At 40.3% G+C, this 19388-nt stretch overlaps 1 protein-coding gene across 5 annotated transcripts in view; it reads right to left on the bottom strand.

The window, feature by feature from the left end:
- Positions 1-19388, bottom strand: part of LOC117535474 (serine/threonine-protein kinase PAK 3) — a 51650-nt gene that overhangs the window by 4187 nt on the left and 28075 nt on the right. For 4 of the 5 annotated variants that reach the window (XM_034199966.1, XM_034199972.1, XM_034199952.1 and 1 more), the window contains 14 exons: positions 12280-12470; positions 12067-12167; positions 10297-10450; positions 10146-10183; positions 7333-7395; positions 6053-6208; positions 5790-5961; positions 4088-4151; positions 2881-2929; positions 2647-2759; positions 1413-1530; positions 1132-1231; positions 363-559; positions 76-213 (listed from right to left, as the gene is read on the bottom strand). In XM_034199966.1, coding sequence (XP_034055857.1) covers positions 76-213; positions 363-559; positions 1132-1231; positions 1413-1530; positions 2647-2759; positions 2881-2929; positions 4088-4151; positions 5790-5961; positions 6053-6208; positions 7333-7395; positions 10146-10183; positions 10297-10450; positions 12067-12167; positions 12280-12448 — 1632 coding nt within the window. In that variant the 5' untranslated portion in view covers positions 12449-12470. The remainder of the gene's footprint in view (positions 1-75; positions 214-362; positions 560-1131; positions 1232-1412; positions 1531-2646; positions 2760-2880; positions 2930-4087; positions 4152-5789; positions 5962-6052; positions 6209-7332; positions 7396-10145; positions 10184-10296; positions 10451-12066; positions 12168-12279; positions 12471-19388) is intronic. The other variant, XM_034199980.1, reaches the window with a different exon arrangement.

Here is a 19388-nt window from a genome sequence, read left to right as displayed (position 1 = left end):
AAAAAAAAATGTCCCTTCTGGATGTGACTGTGTTTACATCAACAATGCTTGGTTCTCAAAAGGTCAAAGTGTTACCTGGAGCAGCTCCTTGGCAGAGCCTCTGCGGTCCACATCCATCTCCAGACAGCGGTTGAGGAAGTCTCTGAACACCGAGGAGAGCCTTTCTGGGTTCTGCAGCTCGGGGGTCCCGTTGGTAGCTATCAGGTACAGCGCCTGGCAACAAGGAAGAGGTCAGGCAGACCATCAAATGAGGCCTCCATAAGAAGTAAAGAAATCTAAATATTTAATATCTATGCATTCTGTATGACCCCTGGGGAGCTAACATCCTGCGTCCCGTGTTGTGGCTGCACTTTGTGTCTTACCCTGAGTGGATTCTCATTCAGGTAGGGCGGCTCTCCCTCCACCATCTCTATGGCCATGATCCCCAGAGACCAGATATCCACTTTCGGGCCATAAGCCTTCCGAGTTACCACCTCCGGGGCCATCCAGTAGGGCGTTCCCACCATCGTGCTGCGCTTGTTCTGCTCCGGAGTGATCTGAGCGCAGAAGCCGAAGTCGGCTGCAGAGGAAGAGAGAGGTGCAGTGAAGTTTTATGTTCTTTGTCTGCTTTATCACATTAAATAACAACTGTTATATCACTTTGCACGTACCCTTATTTTAATATAAAGGGAATGCTGATTTTCAGGTTCATATTTTAATGTTGTGCCTCTACTGTGTTTACATGCTTTAATGTTCAAAAAGCTCTTTATTTGTCTCATTTTCACCCTCTGTCTGAAACCAGAGCCCAGTCTGCTTTGATTGGTTAGCTGGCCGGCTCTGTTGTGATTGGTCAACCGCTTAGATATGTGCTGACCCTAATCACGTACAATATGTTGGAGCGCTAACCAATAGAAGCGCTATACATAGTGATGTAATTGTGTTACGAAACTCTCTCTGGAGAGAACTTAGAGATTTTAACATTTGTAGACCATTTACATGCACAAAAACCTGTCTAACACACTACAGGAAAGGGAAATAACATAACAGGGCTTCTTTAAGTGGTCTTTAATTCAACAAACTCATCTAAAAAATGCTGCTTTTGACTTTACCACACTAAAAATAAATGTATATGTTAGAAAGAAAAATACTTACTGAGCTTGACGGATCCGTCCATTCCCAAGAGGATGTTGTCACTTTTTATATCTCTGTGGATCACCTGGTTGGAGTGTAGGAAATCCAGGGCTTGAAGACACTGAAGAGAGCGGAAAAAAGTGTTTGAATCAGATATTCCAATGCCAATGAAGCCTGTACTACACACAGTTTTTTATCTCCAGGCTGGTTTGAGTGTTTAAAAGTGCCTGTGTACATTAGATGTAAGGGTCAGCTGAGTGTAGCCACAGGAGAGTTGCTGATGTGTAAACTTGGCTTCTTACCTCTCTGCAGACCGCAGCTATCTGGCCCTCGTCCATGCAGGTCTCAGTCACTACATCTGTCAGCGAGCCACCGGCCAAATACTCCATCACCACCCATAGCTCATCTCCTACCAGGTAACTAATAAAAAGCCAAAGAGAAAAGTGTAGTTTTAGAGTGACACATGTTGGGGGTTTCAGTTCAGTTGTTGCTTTAATCATCTGTTGTTATAGTGACATTTGGCACACAAATGAGAAGAAAACCTCCTAAGAAGAAGAGCGTAGAGCAGCTGTTGCATATTTTGAATTAAAGGTGAGTGAGCTTCATGATGCAGAGTCGATTACAAGACACAGTAGGTGATCAAGCATGTTACTGCCAGCTGGGACCAGCAGAAAGACCAACATAATGAAATCAGAGCTGAGAAGAACAGATGCTTAAAACAATTATATCAACTTATTTAGTCAAATTGTTCTCTGTGTTTTAAAACAGCAGGTGGCAGTCATGTGCTAAATGATAAATGCTGACCACCATTAAAAGAAGGAGGAGACGGATGTGATGAGGAAGAAAACTGATCAGAAAAACTTAGATGATCCTTTAGTGTCATAAATGACCCCAAACCAGTTGCTTTGGCCAATGCAGTGACTCATGTCAGCACTCATATACTAACTAAACACTTATATACTAACAAAGCACTTATGTACTAACAAACGACTGACTTATCTAAAGCCAGTTGAGTAGCACTTGAAATGTTTTGGCTCTATGAAACCTGATGTACTTATATGGTTCTGTTTTCTTCAAGTTTGTATCTCCTTGGTCGAATGCACTTATTGTAAGTCGCTTTGGATAAAAGCGTCAGCTAAATGTAATGTAATGTAATGCATTAGATGAGATATCATAACCTTAGATTAATTTAGAATAACAATAAATGCTACATTTGATATATGCTGAAAAAGCAATAATAACCTGTTCATGTCATATTAAAGAAAAGTAATTGACAGCAACAATGAATGGTTAAAGGAATTGCCCTCTATAAAGCAAAAAACCCAAATATATGCTGCTTTCAGCTCCTCCAATGTGAGGACTTGCTGCTTTTCCATCTGTTATGTAACATTACAAAAGCTTCAGGTTTTTGACTGCAGTTTGAGGAAAGCACCTTAGCAAATGTGATGGCCTTAAGATTCTATATTTGAGGCAATAGACAAAAATAACTATAAAAGGGCCTTGAGTTCAGGCTTATAATCACATGTGAAAACTGACCTGTCCAGGTAGTTCACTATATTGGAGTTTTTGTTTTCCCTCATCACCAGGATCTCATTGATGATCAGCTCTTTCTTGGGCTGCTGCTGCAGATTCATCTGCTTGATGGCCACCTGAGAAAACAGACGAGGAATTTGTGGCTCAGAACAACGTAAATCCTGATGGATTAGTGGGGAAAAATGAATAATATACAGTGAGCGAGCGTTTATAAAACCAACATTAGAGCTGCCTTACCTCTTGGCCAGTTGCTATGTCGATAGCAGTGTACACAGTGCCGGACGCTCTGGGGATAAATAAGATCAAAATCACATTAAAGATATGTCATCAAAGTTTTAAAACTACTCTGAGAATAATAATCATAACATATCACTGTTCTAACTAAAACTAAATAGTGTTGTAACATATTTAACATTTTCTATATAGAATCTTATACCATATGTTGAATATGTTCACCATCATTTTGAGTTGCCACGACCATACACCCATAAACGTCTATACTAACCTGATCAAACCAATTTTAGGTTAACACATCAGATGTTATTTTAAAAGTCAGACCACAGACACATTGGTCTATAACTTAATTTAACTGTGTTATATTAAGGAGAAAGGTATCACGTTGGCGCAACTACAGCTTTGTGCCTTCACAATTAATATAATTTACAAACTTTAAGTTGCGATTATGTCATGAATTCGTAAAAGGCAGTTGGAGAGCACAGACCTTGCTAAGATGAAAAAGCACTTATGTATCCGCTTTGTGATACAGATCCTTTCCAAAATGAAATGGGTTCTTCTTTGGCTCATGCTATACCCTTGCACTGAGAAAATTAGGCCAAGTATTTAATAGGATTAAAAGTTATTTTGGCAGTAGAAGTTTTTTGGGCTCTTCATCTTCATGTGCTCATTTTACCATGACAACAGAACCACTCTTAGCAGGAATGAGCACACACAAGTAATGTACAGTTTCCAATAGCTGGTCAACTGAATGGTATGCAGCCGCTCTGTCCTTATTAGGAAGTGTATCTCATGATACTAAAAACTTTCAGCTGTGAATTCAGGCTTCTGGTTTTTCCTCTTTGTTTTGCTGCCAGATAAACCTGTGTGCTGTCAGAAGTTATTAATCATGGTCCACAGTTCCTGACCGCCTGCTAATAAATTAAAGATGACCCAGCAGAGAATAAATAGACAGTAATCTCTGTTTCAGACAGGAGCTTCCTGATCAAATATGGAAATAGTGAGGATGTCCGAGCAGATAACAACCACACAGTTCGTATCTGTCCCATGGCCATGTCAGGATACAGTTCACATTTCGTTCATTCAACCCTCCCTCTGCCTCACTGGAGCGCCCACTACGGCTGCATCTCTTCTGGAGAGACTGACTGCTCCTGAAATTGCTCTATTTCAATAACTGTGACGACCGATTTATGAACGAAGATAGACTTACCCCTGTCCTATTTTCTCGAAGCGTGTGTATTTCTTTTTGGGATCCCCCACGCTCACAATACTCCCTGAGTCAGAGAGAGAGCAGATATATGATGATTGAGCTTGTGTGTGGTGCACAAAGTCATGTGAGACGCTCACACAAACACACAAATACACAAATAACATAACCACAGAACCGTCTGCCTTTCTCTTTCAGAATTACCCTGCCTTGCAGTGCAGCTACTTTAAGTACATGGATCTGTACTTAGCGGTGCCTGTCGGTAACTAGGGCTGAAGTGTCAGTAAAGAGGGGGTAGTGCTTTAAGCCCCTGTCACACTGTCCCGAAATTGACACCCGATGGACACACGATAAAGGAAATGTTCAAATTCGGCTCTGATCGTAACAACATCGGGCCATTCGTGAGGGCATCTTAAGCCATCGTATGACCGCCGGTGGAGTTCCTCAGGCTCCGGCAGCAACTTCGTGAGCGGCAACTTCGTAAGGCACTCGTGAGGGCATCTTGTCAAATCGGGAGGGCATCTTGTTATCATCGGTGCCATCGGGCATTCGCCCTCACTCTGATCGGGGCTAATGCCCGATGGCACCGATGATAACAAGATGCCCTCACGATGGCCTTACGAAGGGCAACATTGACACACAAATTCAACACGAAAATGAACCTTCGCAAGGTCCTTCGGCAATTTTTTGGCATGCCAAAGATGTTGCCACCGCTCACGAAGTTGCTGCCGGAGCCTGAGAAACTCCACCGGCGGTCACACGATGGCTTAAGATGCCCTCACGAATGGCCCGATGTTGCTACGATCAGAGCCGAATTTGAACATTTCCTTTATCGTGTGTCTATCGGGTTGTTTTATTGCACAACAAAATCATGTAAACATATTATGTAAACAACCCAATTTGTGTTCTGTGAAACTAAAAAGGATATAATATATTATTTTGAAGGCGAGTTGACAGGAAGTTGTTGTTGCTATGGAAACAACATTACGGAGAAAACTTAATATCTTCTACATATAAAGACGCATAAAGTAAAGAACAAAGTCTGAAGATATCAGTACAGTATCATAGTACTTTAACATAATTGTTTTTGTTACTTTCGTTGCAGTTGTATGTCTTAAATATAATGTAAATGTTGCCTTCGTGTGTGGTTCGGGGCCATCTTCGTGCGAAATTCACAATTCCATATTCGTGTGTCTATCGGGTTTCAATTTCGGGACAGTGTGACGCCAGCCTTAAGGAAAGGCCATAATCAGTGCAATAAGATTTTGTTGTCAAATGGGGTGTTGACAGTTCTCTGGCAACGATTTTTCTAAATACAAAATATGAATGCACAAAATAATGCGTTGAAAACAGTTAGCCTACTGAGATTCAAAGAACATCAGATTCTTCAATTATGGAAGATAACTATATTTTTAAGACTCCATGATATCTTTAAGTGTTTTTTAAGGACTTCTGGGGCTGTTTGACAAGGAAAACATGTAATATCATTTGTAGTTTTTTTATCAAATGCTGCAGTTTCGTACCGAATACCCCAAATATTGTACGGTTGACTATTTGTGCTTATACAAATATATACACAATGACATTTCCGTGTAATCATCAGTGGAGAGGGTATAATGACTTAGTAGGAAAGGAAAATAAAAAAGTGACACTACTGTAATGCAGCCTTTAAAACTAGGAGAAGTCAACATAAAAAAACACGTACTGAGTCTCTCCAGAATCTCCTCATCTGTCATTTTGGACTTCTTCCTCTGGCGGTCAGTGTGGCGGTACATCGTGTTGGACATGTTGTCGGGCTGGACCAGCGACTCTGGGGGAGTCACCACTTCCTTCACGGGGGTCGGGGGCTTGGGCTCCAAGACGGAGCGCGTGTAGATCTGCGAGGAGAGGAGAGTCAAAGAAATTAAGAGGGGGGGTTTTTGGATTTGCAGCAGAGTGATTTCAACTCAGCACGCCGTACAAACTCACAGATTTGGTGTGTTCGGGCCGAGGTGCGACGACCGGGGGCAGTTCGTCGTCATCTTCCTCTTCTTCCTCTTCTTCCTCCTCTTCCTCTTCTTCCTCATCCTCTTCTTCTGACACAGGTGGAGCGATTGGAGGCTCTGACGATGATGTTTTGGCACCCTGGAGGGTAAGTAAGAGTCAGCAAACTCCACACCAGCAGTAAAAAAAGTTCCCGGCCATGTGAGTTTCAATATAAACTTTGTCTCACACACAAGCTGTAGTGAAGGTGACTAAACTATATAACAGTAAATCAAAGGTTTTGATGTTAATTAGCACATGGGAACAACATAAACAAAACACAATTAATCTGTTTTGATGTTGTGGAAAGAAGAAAACGAATGGGGCAAAATGGTCAGGATTAGTTGGGTTAATAATAAAGGTAGTATTAGGATTAAGCTGAGAGCTAAAGGGGTTAGCATTTAAAGTGTGAGGTGCCATCCAGTGCGTTTTTTACATTAAGTCAGGTGTGCCACCAACAATGAGAATGCATTTGAAAGAAACACAGGAGAAATATGCCACCACATTGCAGTACTGGTGCAATATGGTGATGAGCTGTGGACGTCCTCTTCATATGGTAGATACCTTTGAACAAATTAAAAAGCTTCAGGCATATTTATTATGCCTAATGCTCAGCTTTTATTCCCCCCCCATCCAAACCCTGCTAGCCCTGGATCATCATCCTCTTATGGAGTGGAAACATTTCATCCATTTCCAGCCTCGTCATGCATAAATGAAACAGTGCAGCTTAGTTCTGGTGATTAAAGGGAAAGGGTCTGTCTGAAGGAAAGTCTCAGTCCTCCATTCAGACACACTGGGCCTCTGAAGCGCTCCAAGGAAGGCCAAGACTGCAGTGCAGGAAAGAGTGTCTTTCTAAATGTAAGCAGAGCCTTTTTTTTTTTGCAGAGCCATGCGGTAATGTTTATAACGTTACATTATTGGAAACTGTAAAGAATATGAGCTCATACATGCAGTTTGAAAGTCATCACAACCCTCTGCGCCCCTGCCCTGCCATTTCAGAGATGGTCCGTTAGAAAAGAAAAGGATAAGAGGTGCTCTTGTGGAAGATAGTGAATACATCAGTAACATCGAAAACTAATAGATCCAAATACATCCCCCATAGAATTTCAATACATCAGATATTTATATGTGTTTTCTCAGTTGGAATAATCAGAATTAGGAGATCAAATTTAGCTTCGAGGCCAATGCAGAGATACATTATGTGGAAAGTAATATGGAGGAGTTACCTTGTCAAATAATGCGCTGCAGGTTCTAAGGCTGACAGGAGGCCCGGATGACAGCAGCCGGTTCTGAATGTGAGGGTTGAAAATGGGAGGATTTACTCAAAACAAACCCACACACTGTTTGAGAGTAAGGGGACTTCAGGGGAGGGTGGGGGAGGGCAGGGTCTCGCTACTGAGGGGTGGACTAAACGTCTAAATGTTCCTCCTGAAACCCAGCAGGACAAGAGGACATGATGGAGACACAATGTGCCGCCTGAGGACTATCTTTGCCCAACCTATCTTTGGCGATGTTTTTTAATGAATGATACTAGTTTCCATTTCTGTTCATGCACCTGTCTTGCTCTGTTACCTGAATTAAAAGTTCCTGTTGACATGTTAAAGAGGAAATGGATTAAAAAACCACAATTATAGTCTGGTACACATTATACACATTATCCCGGCATATACAACTAATTAAGGAACGGCTCTTGTTTCAACTTTGTCCATTTGCTTAGCTGGAAACCCATCACTTAGTTTGACTTGAACAACTCTCAGTTAACTGCCAGCTGGGATGCTTTGTTATTGAACACAATGTTGTGGTATTTATTTGGATAACATGTAATTTATCTATTTAACTTTTTAGGGCCAACAATGACAGAGCTTAGACCTGACTGAACTAACAAGAACTTGATCTGACAAATGGCAAACATCAATTGTGACTTGATAATTCCAACATAATTAAGTAATCAACACCAATTGTTCTCCAACCGCTCCTTTGTTTACTAAGGTTCATAACAGGCAGGATTGGCACACAGACTGAATTAAGTGTTTCTATTAAGATCCATCACAAAAATGTATAATCTTGAAAGAGTAACCATGCTGGATTTAAAGGTCTCAGACTCTCTGATAATCAAACTGTCACTGCTATGTGATCAGTGGTCAGGCTGTCTGTGTTGCTGACAGATAAGTGCTGTGGTGTGACTCTCAGGGCTTCCTGGTTGTTAGGGGGACTCGTATGAAATGAGAGATATGTCTTAACTGATGGCTAAACGGAGGACACTCCTCACATGTAAGACCAGGGCACAAACACCAAGACGAAAACCAATTTCTTCTTTATTTCTTTGTATAATCAAAGACAAATGTTTGTGTCCAGCTAAACGTCTAATTCATTATTGCTAGAGGTGGACACTGAAGACAATATTTAGCATGTTAGAATGGAAATGAGGCTCAGGATGTAGAGTCATAATGAGATCCTGGAATCTAAAATGTAATTACAACCTGACCGAGCGCTTGTATTAGGATGCAGCTCAGCGTTCCCAGCGCCATTATGCACAATTAAAGATTGTAGGTCGAGCTAAGGTCAAGGTGAGGTTTCTGATCGGCCTACAAAATGAACGACTGGCTTAAAATGATGTTCAAATAAGTTAAAAAAGAGATCTTAATATAGTGGATAGTACTCTCTTTTCAGTCTGACTAAATGTCTTGTATAATACTTAATAACAAGATGGGGAAAACTGCAGGGTGGATTGTAGCAGAGGATCAGAAGACACACATTAGCTCTCATTGCAGGTTGGTAGATGTTGGAGTTTAAATCTGACAGAGAGCATCAGGTAGCTCCTGCTGGATTATTGTTTCTCTCTGAAAAGTGACATTTTGCTTGAACAAATATTGGCACCTCTTCTGTTTTTTCTGCTTGCCTGAGACAGTGCGGAACAAAGTGAGGATGAAATCTGTGGCACTGAAGCCAAGAGCTGAGTCACCTCTGCAGGCTGAGGAGCGCAGTGACAGTCTGAGGCTGAGATGCTCTAAAATGCCCTCAGTGGGCTCACACAACCCTTCAGTATCACTGCCACACCCGCTCGGCCTTCACTGTCCAAGCTCTTTCCAGCAATGGGCCTGCATTAAGTGATCCCACTGCAGTTTGCCTGGGGCAGCGACTCACACTGAACAGACTTGGATCCACTTCTTCACCCGGCTGAGCGTGCACAGGCCGAGGCATTCAAAGCATAGATTACTCTGGTCAGAGCCAGGAACGAGGTCAGCACAGCAGGGGGGGCTTCTAGATGCAGCTGAGCATCCACTGGAGCTTTTCTATGGGTAGTTCAAAGTCTGGTTGAGTAGATTGGAAAAATCAACAATGGATAGCCGTGGCTGTCGCAGCAGTCACTGTTTTCTGCAGAATCAGAGGCTGGCACGAAAAAGATGGAGGGAATTATGACGCATAGTGAGGGCAGTAAGCCTCTAGAGAGGAGCGCACACATTTGGCCCATTAGAGGCAGCAATAAGCGTTCTGGAGAGTAACGCGGAATATCCCAGAAAATCCCAGAGCAAAGTAAAGAAAGGTTTACTGTAGTATATTTTGAGAGAGGCTGTGAGGTTCAAGGCGCTGAATTAAAGCCACATCATATTGCAACTTACCTGTTAAATTATCACGATGTTAGATGTATGAGAATCATAAAGAAGTATATCTTTGAGTTGAGAGATTCTCCAATAAAATGTGGCAGGGATTTGTGCACCGATTGGGATGATTTGTACTCTAAATGTTTTACTATAAAAACCAGACAGTCTAGGGAGGGAGAGATATGCAGCGGAGCAATACAACTCCTAATAAAACAGACATAGAAAGTAACCTCCCACAAAAAGGGAAATCTTCAATAAACAACATTTAGATTCCTTTAAAACTGAGCGTTAAATAGTGGTTTGATTCCTATTTACTGACAAATAAAGGGTCAGATACTCAATTAATGGTATTTTCCAGCTTCTTGACAGGAATCAAATGCATTATTTGGGGTTATAGCCAACACTAACCAAATAAGCTTGGATATGAAATAACTCACCAGAGTGTTTGCTGCGATGTACCCATGTGCCGACTTGTCTGAAAAAAGAGAAATTATTTTAATCTTTTGTATTAGACATCAAATACATTTAGAATTTAAACTGGTGATTGTTATTTTGTTTTACATGTATCAGTTTTTTTAAGCTGCTTACCTCCCGATGTGAAGCTCATGTACTTCTGGTTGTTGACGGTCTCTTTGGAGTCGTAGAACTTCAGGACGTCCAGCACGGCCTGCGGGTTCTTCTTCTGCTCCAGTTTGGTGATGTTCGAGGTCTGCAGGAGCCGGGCCCATTGCTCCGGGATACCCTGCACCATTAGAGGTCAAATGTTAAAAGTTATAATATCTTAACAACAATATGTACATTTCTTCTTGAGGAAAAGCTGTAGGAAGTTAAAAGGCCTTCGATCACAGCAAGAAACTGTTGACAGCAACTGAGTCCCCTTTTATAGGATCCAAAGATATACATTTTTTGAGTTTTCTTGAAGTTATTATCTGAGGAACAATCAATTAAAGGAATGATATGACATTTTGGGAAAATAAGCATATTCTTAAGCTCTTTTAGTTTAGCAAAAGACTTGAAGCAGTGGTAAACCATAACTTATCGTAGGCAGATGTTGTTTGAATAGAGGTTTTACTGTGCTTTTGAATGCTAAGCTAAGCTAATAGGCTATAGCTTCATATATAATTAAAATGTAGTGTCTAGCTTTTCATTTAACTCTCAATACAAAAGTGTATTCCCCATAATGTCGCAATTATCTTTGAAGGCTTTTCCACTCTCTTTGTATGGCCTGCCTGTTTTAATGCCCACTGGCTGAATGTAGCTGAACGATGGGTTTCATTCATGATAGCTTTGTAAATGTGGATATTTTTACACACATCTTATCAGCAGCTTATCACCAATAATATAGTGTATCCTCACAGAAAACCATGACAAAGGGAATCAAAGTGTTGTGGTTTGAACTGTCTTAAAGGGTGCTGTGCGTCATAAGCAAATAGCATATCAAATGAACAAGGAACTTTTTGTAACTGATGTCATGGACAAGTTGAAGTCAAATAGGGCAGAACACAGTATGCTGCTCTTGAGTGTAAAAGTGGTTTTAAGTCTTGTAATTTTCTTCAGTTCTTTTATTAAAATAATTATGCTGTCAGTTCTATAACAAACACAACTTTAGAGTTTTAGAATAGTCCTGGTGTTGTATTACAGTTGCTTTATTTAGCTATAAAGCATATTTCCATAACCAAAATATGTTACTTAACAGTAAATAAACATAGTTATCATTTACATTTATAAGTTTGCAAAAATGTATCATTAACAATTATACATTAAAATTAATGCAACACATTTATTAGAAGACAACGATTCAATGAAAGCTACAATACACATCTATTTGGAATCAAAAAGTAAACATTAAAAGCTTTATGAGATTTGTTTTAGCGCTGTTGCATTTTTTTGTGGTTTTTTAAAGAGATGACTGAGTGCAATAGTCCTTATATATAACTTTGAGTGCTTAATTGTTGGTGTTTATTATAAAGAAGAAAAATACTTTCTCTAAATAAAAGGGAAAAAACATTAACTAATGAAGTGTAAAGAATATTAAACCGGCAATAAAAGAAGAAGCTAACACTGTGTCATTGCATATCCAGGGCTTTATGATAATAACACATCTACTGCTAACAGAAACTGCAGCTAAATGTCATTTACCAATAAAATCAAAATTATTTCAGCACAGGTTTCACCTGATGCGGGAGATGGAGCAATTGTTATTCAAGTCACTAGTCTTACCAACTTTATGTGGAGGAAATAAAATCATTATCTGACTTTATCACTTTAGGGAATTGTGATTTTAGAAATGCTTGCCTGCGGCTCTCAGACAGGAAGATTTTAGAAGCACGTCTTATGTCAGGAGAAAGAGACACTCACTGTGAATTCTCCTGTTATAGCATCAAAGCCAACATGAATGGTGTGTTCAAAGTCTGAGGGGAGGGATATCTCAGGACGCTCCTTCTCCTTCTTCTTGTTTGCTACAGGAAGTAAGTAAAGATTGATTACAGGCTGATTTCTAGTGAGTTAATGTACATTTTGTGTATCACTGCGAGGCAGGGGTGAGGGTGACGTGCGGGGGAGGATACTCACTCTTGTCTCCCCCAGGGAAGATGGAGCGCAGGCGGACTTTCTTGTTTTTCTCTTCAGGAGCCATTGGAAGCGGTTTAGTGGCGTGATTCAGTGAAGAGTCTCGGGAACTACTGTTCATTCTCAAGGGGGGGGCTGGTGGTTTCTCTTCAATATCAACACTATCAGACATCTTTAGAAGCACTCACAATGTCCTGTCAAAGAAAAAAAAAGATGGAGGTTCAGTGTTAAAAATACAAATTTGACGAATGGGAAGGTTACAACATCTCTCTTGATTCAAATTCAAAACCTTTATTTATCCAGGTGAAATCCCATTGAGATCATTGATCTCTTTTTCAAGGGAGACCTGCAGCAGTAGGTTCCACATGAAGACATAAAAACATAAACAACAGAACAACAAAAGGACATCATACAGCAAAATGTACAGGGATTACAATTTACATATCTATCCACATGTACAGGTACCAACAGCATCTAATCGATGCACAAACATAACCTTGAATTTTGACTAAAACTTACCCAGTGTAAAAAACATATCAAGGGACTAACTGATTTTGTAAACATCAAGGTTGACTGAAGCAACCGGGGCATATTGGGTGATGTTAAGCAGTGGGGGCACACATTATAAAGTTGTTTTTATCTGGTGAAATCATATTCTATCAAAAGTGGCAGAAAAGCCTTGACCTTGTCCAAAACCTGGAGATATTAAATCTTCAATGGGCCATTCATTTCCCTTTTTTTAATATAGTTTTTGTTGTCTGATCAATGATTCTTTTTCAGCTTTAAACCAGTTTGTAAGCAACACTTTGGCTGGTGCTGTACAAAGACTGAATATATGTATATTTTTCTGCATTTTACAATGAGGAATCCTTTATGAGTGACCCTGGCTAATATGTCTTATACTTTGAACATATTTAGATTTAGTAAAAGACCAAACTCTGGAGTCTGATGTCCAGTAGGTCTGTTCAGATGTGAAAACAGTAACCATGAGTTGATTCTAAGAGCAACTGGCAAGAGTAAACGTCCCCATCACTCATCCTCTCTTCTTCCATCCATCCATCTTAAACTCCTTCACTGACTCGCCCCGAGGCCAAGCCCATCATGTGATGCGCAGCACAACTGTCCCAGAAAGTGGGCCATGCAGCCGCCCCCTCAGTGGAGACCTACATTCGCAAACAAAGACCCTCCTCGGCTCTTACACGGCACTCACTGCCTCCGACAAATTACACATGTGCATCTGCAACCGTGGCTTTTACAGTTTTATATAACTATCTTCCTGTGAGAGACAAAATCTGGGTTGTCTGCTTGTTAAATTCACAACATATCTGTTTCTGAATGACGGTAAAGATGAGCAAAAATAATGGTTTATTGATTATAAGAACTGTGATTAAATCAGCCTCCAGTAATAGTATTATTAAGTGAGATGATGTCTTCCTTTGAAACTTATTTGTCAGTAATGTGATCTTTCTAGCTTTGATAGGACAAACAGAAATGTATGACTTATTATTACCTTAATCGCTATCTCATTTGAGACCTCTGACTTGATACAAGTTTATAAACCAATAACATGTCACAATATTTCCTTAATTGCTTCTAGATAAAGCCAGGGTTATGTTCGAAGAACTTGATCTAATCAGCATATTTCAATATGTCAAAAACTATATTTAATAAAATCTTTGGACAACAATACAATGTTTTACTGTTTTGACAAAGACACCACGATACGATATCTAAATCATTAAATACAAAGACCAGTGTTTGATTGAGAAGTCATTCACCCAATTAACGTACAGACACGCTAAAACATTTTAAAAAAATAACCCTTGTGATTTTTGTGAGTCGGGAACTTCAAAATAAAGGCGTATCAGTTTCTCATCTCATCCAACAGTTATTATTCCCCTGGATGGCATTAACTATTAATGTGTGATTGCGTAATTATGCTAATGTTCTTTTCATTCAACAACACTACAAATAGCTGCCAATACTTATTATGTGAACAACATCTGACATTGGTCTGAGATAAAAGACATACAAGTTAACACAATCTTGATGTTTCATAATGAACTGGACACTGTTTTCTGTTCCCCTGACTGTCTGAGGAGAATAATAATGTTGCTTCACTGGGCAAGTGTGTTGCAGAAACTGCATTGTAATTATTTGAAATTGGAAAAAAGTTTATGATCAGTGCAGGAAATAATTTGATAGATAGCAGCCAGTACTTTTAATATCAGAGCTCGCTGTGGATAGTATTTACATTTTTAATTAAACAAATGGTGGACAGAAACTACAGACTGAAAAAGCGAGAGGGCGGCATCAAGTGTGAACTTGACAAAACAGATTAATGACAAGGTGACATACTGGAGGACTATTAAAAGTTGCACATTGATTCATCTTAGCTGGAGCGCACACACTAATTTGAAATAACAAAACAGCTACACATAGACACATGTTTTGTTCTGAATGTAGGAAATATGATTATTATCCTGTATTTACACTGGTGGTGGGTGGGGGTGCCTACTGGCAGTTTCTACCGTGTTGGCCCTGTTCCAGGTGAGAGTCCAGACAACAGCAGCAAACAGGTTTCTTAGACTGGAGGTTAGGCGTGTCACTAACAACAAAACCCTGTGAAACAGCTGTTTACAAAGCACTGTCACTATGATTGCAGGGACTTGGCGACATCATTGCTGTCATAAGAACTGAGCTGCAGGAAGTAAAGACAGTGAAGAAGACACAGTGCAGTATGTGCCACATGACATTTAAACATGGAGTCAAATGTCAGTATACTTCATAATAATACACATAATAATACATATAATAAACGTTATTTAAACAGTACATGTTGTACCATTTTGCATTAAAAGTTCAATTAAATAAAAAAAAGATGATCATAAAATAAAAAGTTTTGTGAGGATATACTGAATACAATGATCACATACAAGTATACACCATGTCTCCCGTTTGTTTTCCAATACACACATCACACACACACACACACACACACACACACACACACACACTACACACACACACACACACACACACACACACACACACACACACACACACACACACACACACACACACACACACACACACACACACACACACACACACACACACACACACACACACACACACACACACACACACACACACACACACACACACACACACACACACACACACACACACCACACACACACACACACACACACACACACACACACACACACACACACACACACACACACAGCCCTGTCCAGACTAATACAGCTGTGAATCATGTCTAAGCCTATAAATAATCTTTTGAACACATGTACGCTTTCATATAGTCACGTACTGAAGTGAACCCACTAGCATATGCACGTGGCAAAGACCTGACAACAGAAACTGGGATCTAATCAATCAGGCCAGCAAACACAGAGGAGGAAAATCAATGGCTGCTGCGGCACCAGATGATGACGAGGAAACAGGACGTTGTGAAGTGTTTCAAAATATAATGTTATTTTCTAGGGTGAATAATATGTTCTCCTTGCAAGTACAGACTTATCTAAAACAGTAAAGGTAAAGCTCATAAATATAATGATTCCAGTCTGCCTTTTGAGAGCAGCGTGGATTAATTATGTAGCTGAAAAACTAAATATTCAGTTTCTGAGTGGTCATTTCTATATCAGGAAGTGGCGAGAATTTGTGCCAGTTGAAGACATTATGGAACTATTTTAATACGTCACAAGCTGTGGTCGTCAGGCTGGATCACCTGCAGCAGCTCTGCAGAGCAGCAGGCAGTTCGAGATGGCAGATTCATGGAGGCCCAGACATTACTTGGTTCTTCACTCACATAAAACACTGACCTATGTACTGTGCAGACAGACAAGCATTCAGTGAGTGCCCCTGAAACAAGAAGCTCCTATTTCTGAAGCACACAGACAGTAGGCTAGTCCCTAAACATCATAAATCAACTCTAAAGCAAGCCGGAGTATTTCAGAAGCGAGGAATCACTAAGAGACCTATTTGGGTAAAAAATACGCTTTAGCACGGAATCACAACATGAGAAGTGGTCACAAATGATAACCCCAAACCTCATTTTGCTTCACTTGAGTTTTGACAGAGATACATGTACAAGCTTCTGAAACAACACACACAAAGCCACCACAGACACACCGGCTCACTCACGTATTACTGCTCATGTTTTCACATTTCTGTGCCTTAAAATATTAATCTATCCATGAAGAGCAGGCATTTTCCTTTTCTCTTTCAAACATTAATGCAGAATTTGAATGGCAAATGCAGGAAGAGGCTCTAATCTTGAGCCCATGGCTGCCCAGTAATGGGGGGGGGGGGCTCCGTAAGCCCGGCTCTTCATGGCCCTGATTACGACACACTCTCTGTTTGAGTTGGCTTTAGCTTTGGCTGTGCTCCTTTGAAGGATGCTGATTACTTGGATGGGATGGACAGCTAGAGGACGTTCAAAAGGATATAGGAGGAAGGAGGGGTGCTCCAGAGCTGCAGTAGACATTATTATTTCCTTTATTTTTGGTGCTGTCCACACACATTGGTCAGAGAGTTCGCTCCACTGTTAACAGGAGAAACCTGACACCCGTCTTATAGCAGACACTTCAACCAGACATTATAGCACTGGAAACTGACGACACACAGATGTCAACATTTTACTGCACAATCACTCCTCCCTCACATGGTTGGCCTCTCAAGGTCAGAACAAAACACAAACGGTGCAGATGACATCCCGCCCCTTCAATTTTAAATGAAGGTTGGGGGAGGAGGACTGGTGTTAAAGTTCAATTCTGTTTAAAAGGACGCCATTTCAAAGGGGTCAGAATGTATGGTCACAAGATCAAAACCTCATGAGGTCGAACATGCCCGAGCATCAGCAAGGAAATCAGATTATCTAATCCTAGTTTCATGTATTCATTTTTAGTTTAAAGTAAAACTCAACATAAGGCAGCATTGTCCTTTTGGCTGAGGAACACCATTTTATGTGACACCTCGTGTTTTTGATGTTATTAGATTGATATTTTCATGAGGGTTCATCACTTCTTCAGGGGTTTGACTCCAGTCTCTCTGGGGTTTACGTTATATTGGATGTGTATCAGAGGTTTTGTCCAGGAAGTCAGAATAGATGACCTGGAATAGATGAATGTAATCCAGGCTTTTGCAGAATTGCCCAATATTAAAGTTGTTGTCTGGGGACAGGGTTTGGACTTTAAGTCTAAAAGGAGAAGTCTGACATTTTGGGGAATTCGCTGTCTTGCAGAGTGATGGTTAATATCGTAAACTTTATATAAAAAGTGGAGGTAGACATTTTGACCTGTTGGTTTATGAACTACTGTCGAACCAGCAATGACACAAGAGTGTGGAAGTAAGTGCAACCGAACGCTGAACAAGACAACTACAATAGTCCATTTACTTTAATGAACTGAAAACAACAAAGCATACCCTGCTTTACTGTGTATTTGACTCTAAATCGGATCATTGTGTACAAAAGAATATAATGTTGTATTGAAGAAGACTTGAAAATAGTGATTGAGACCATAAACTCAAGTTGTCAATATTTACGGAGTCACACATTTGGGCAAGGTCAATACAAGTGTAAGAAAAACTGTATTATTTAATGACGTTGTTAGGGCACTGATAAATAACCAGATATCAAAGTGTAGTCAGTTCTTGTATCAGACTTGCAAAGTATTTGTGCTACATCGTCTTTCCTGCATCCAAACTATAGTCAGATGACTGACTTGCTCTTTTAGTCACACTTTAGTTCGCTCTTATCTTGTTACACTTTCCTGCATCTACCACGCAGAGTAGTACGGTAGCACTGATGCAATAAGACTCAGTGACATGCAGATTCTGACCAATCAGACAAGGCCCATTTGATTGGCCAGAGATAGGGTTAGGGTTAGCAGATCATACAACATACAGACAGAATGTCAATAATCGGTTACTATATTCAAAGCGCAATGTAAATATCTTTGAGATGTATTTATCGGGCAAGTTGAATCCAATAAACAAGTTATATCTTGTATGTTTGATTCCCAATATGTCTAGTCGACTTCTAGAATGAGTAAATTATCAAAACATCTGATGAACATTGATGTCTGTGACTTGGTTACTGTGAAATACAAATGTTTGACACATCAGTTTTTGTCTGATGGGCTCCACCTCCCCTGGTCCTCCTCTGAAACTTTGCATACAGCTGCCGACAGCTCATGAAAGGGAACGTCACAGCAATCGCATCAATTTGCTTCAACAAGTGGCAGGTGAGACACAGACCGTTAATGCTCAAGTCAGCGTCAATCTTGTATTGTTCACTTTAAGTGGAAAAGTTCCTTTCTCATATTTCATGGGGGGGTGGCTGATAGATCTGCAACAATCTTGAGCAGCAGCAAATATCTTTCAAGAAGAAATAAAAACTCAATAACATATTAATGATGTTTGAGCAAGAGCTCAAAAAGCGTCATTACATATTCATTAATACTGATTCACTTGTCAAGAGTTGTCATGTTACACAGAGTGTGAAATTGCTTTGTTCAATGTTTCTCAATTGCATCACAGCAGAGGAGTTATGTGTTTTATTTCTGGAAAAAAAAATCAAACTTGTCTACCAACTTCTATTTTTAGCTGATATACATCCCTTGGGGGAAAGCCATGGAAATGTTGAACATGAACATCTTTTAATCGTGTTGGTTTGAAACCCGTTCATAATATGTTAAATAGAGCATGATTACACAATATCAAAAGCAAACCTGAATGGATAGTTCCTCTTCGTCCATTCACACTGACCTCCCACTTTACATCCCTCAGAGATCTCAACAACTGTCAGTTCACTTTGAATACATATTACTGAATCAAGACTGTTTTTATGGAGACAGAACATGACAACAAACACTACACCCAGCACAGTGCATAAACATCTCTAATCAGTAAACAGAGATCTATTATTAGCCATTAGCCAGATGTCTGTGTCTGCTCTTGTTTCACTTCATTATGGCGTTTTTATAAATGGATTGTATGATGAACTCAGGGCCGCCCCTCCCTACACGCAGATCACGCAGACTGCGTGGGGCCTCACCTCGCGGAGGAGGCCTCACCTCGCG

Source organism: Gymnodraco acuticeps, unplaced genomic scaffold (assembly GCF_902827175.1).
Source record: "Gymnodraco acuticeps unplaced genomic scaffold, fGymAcu1.1, whole genome shotgun sequence".
In the NCBI taxonomy this organism is placed as follows: domain Eukaryota; kingdom Metazoa; phylum Chordata; class Actinopteri; order Perciformes; family Bathydraconidae; genus Gymnodraco; species Gymnodraco acuticeps.
Note: the sequence above shows the minus strand (reverse complement) of the source record. Positions and strands in the feature narration are given on the sequence as shown.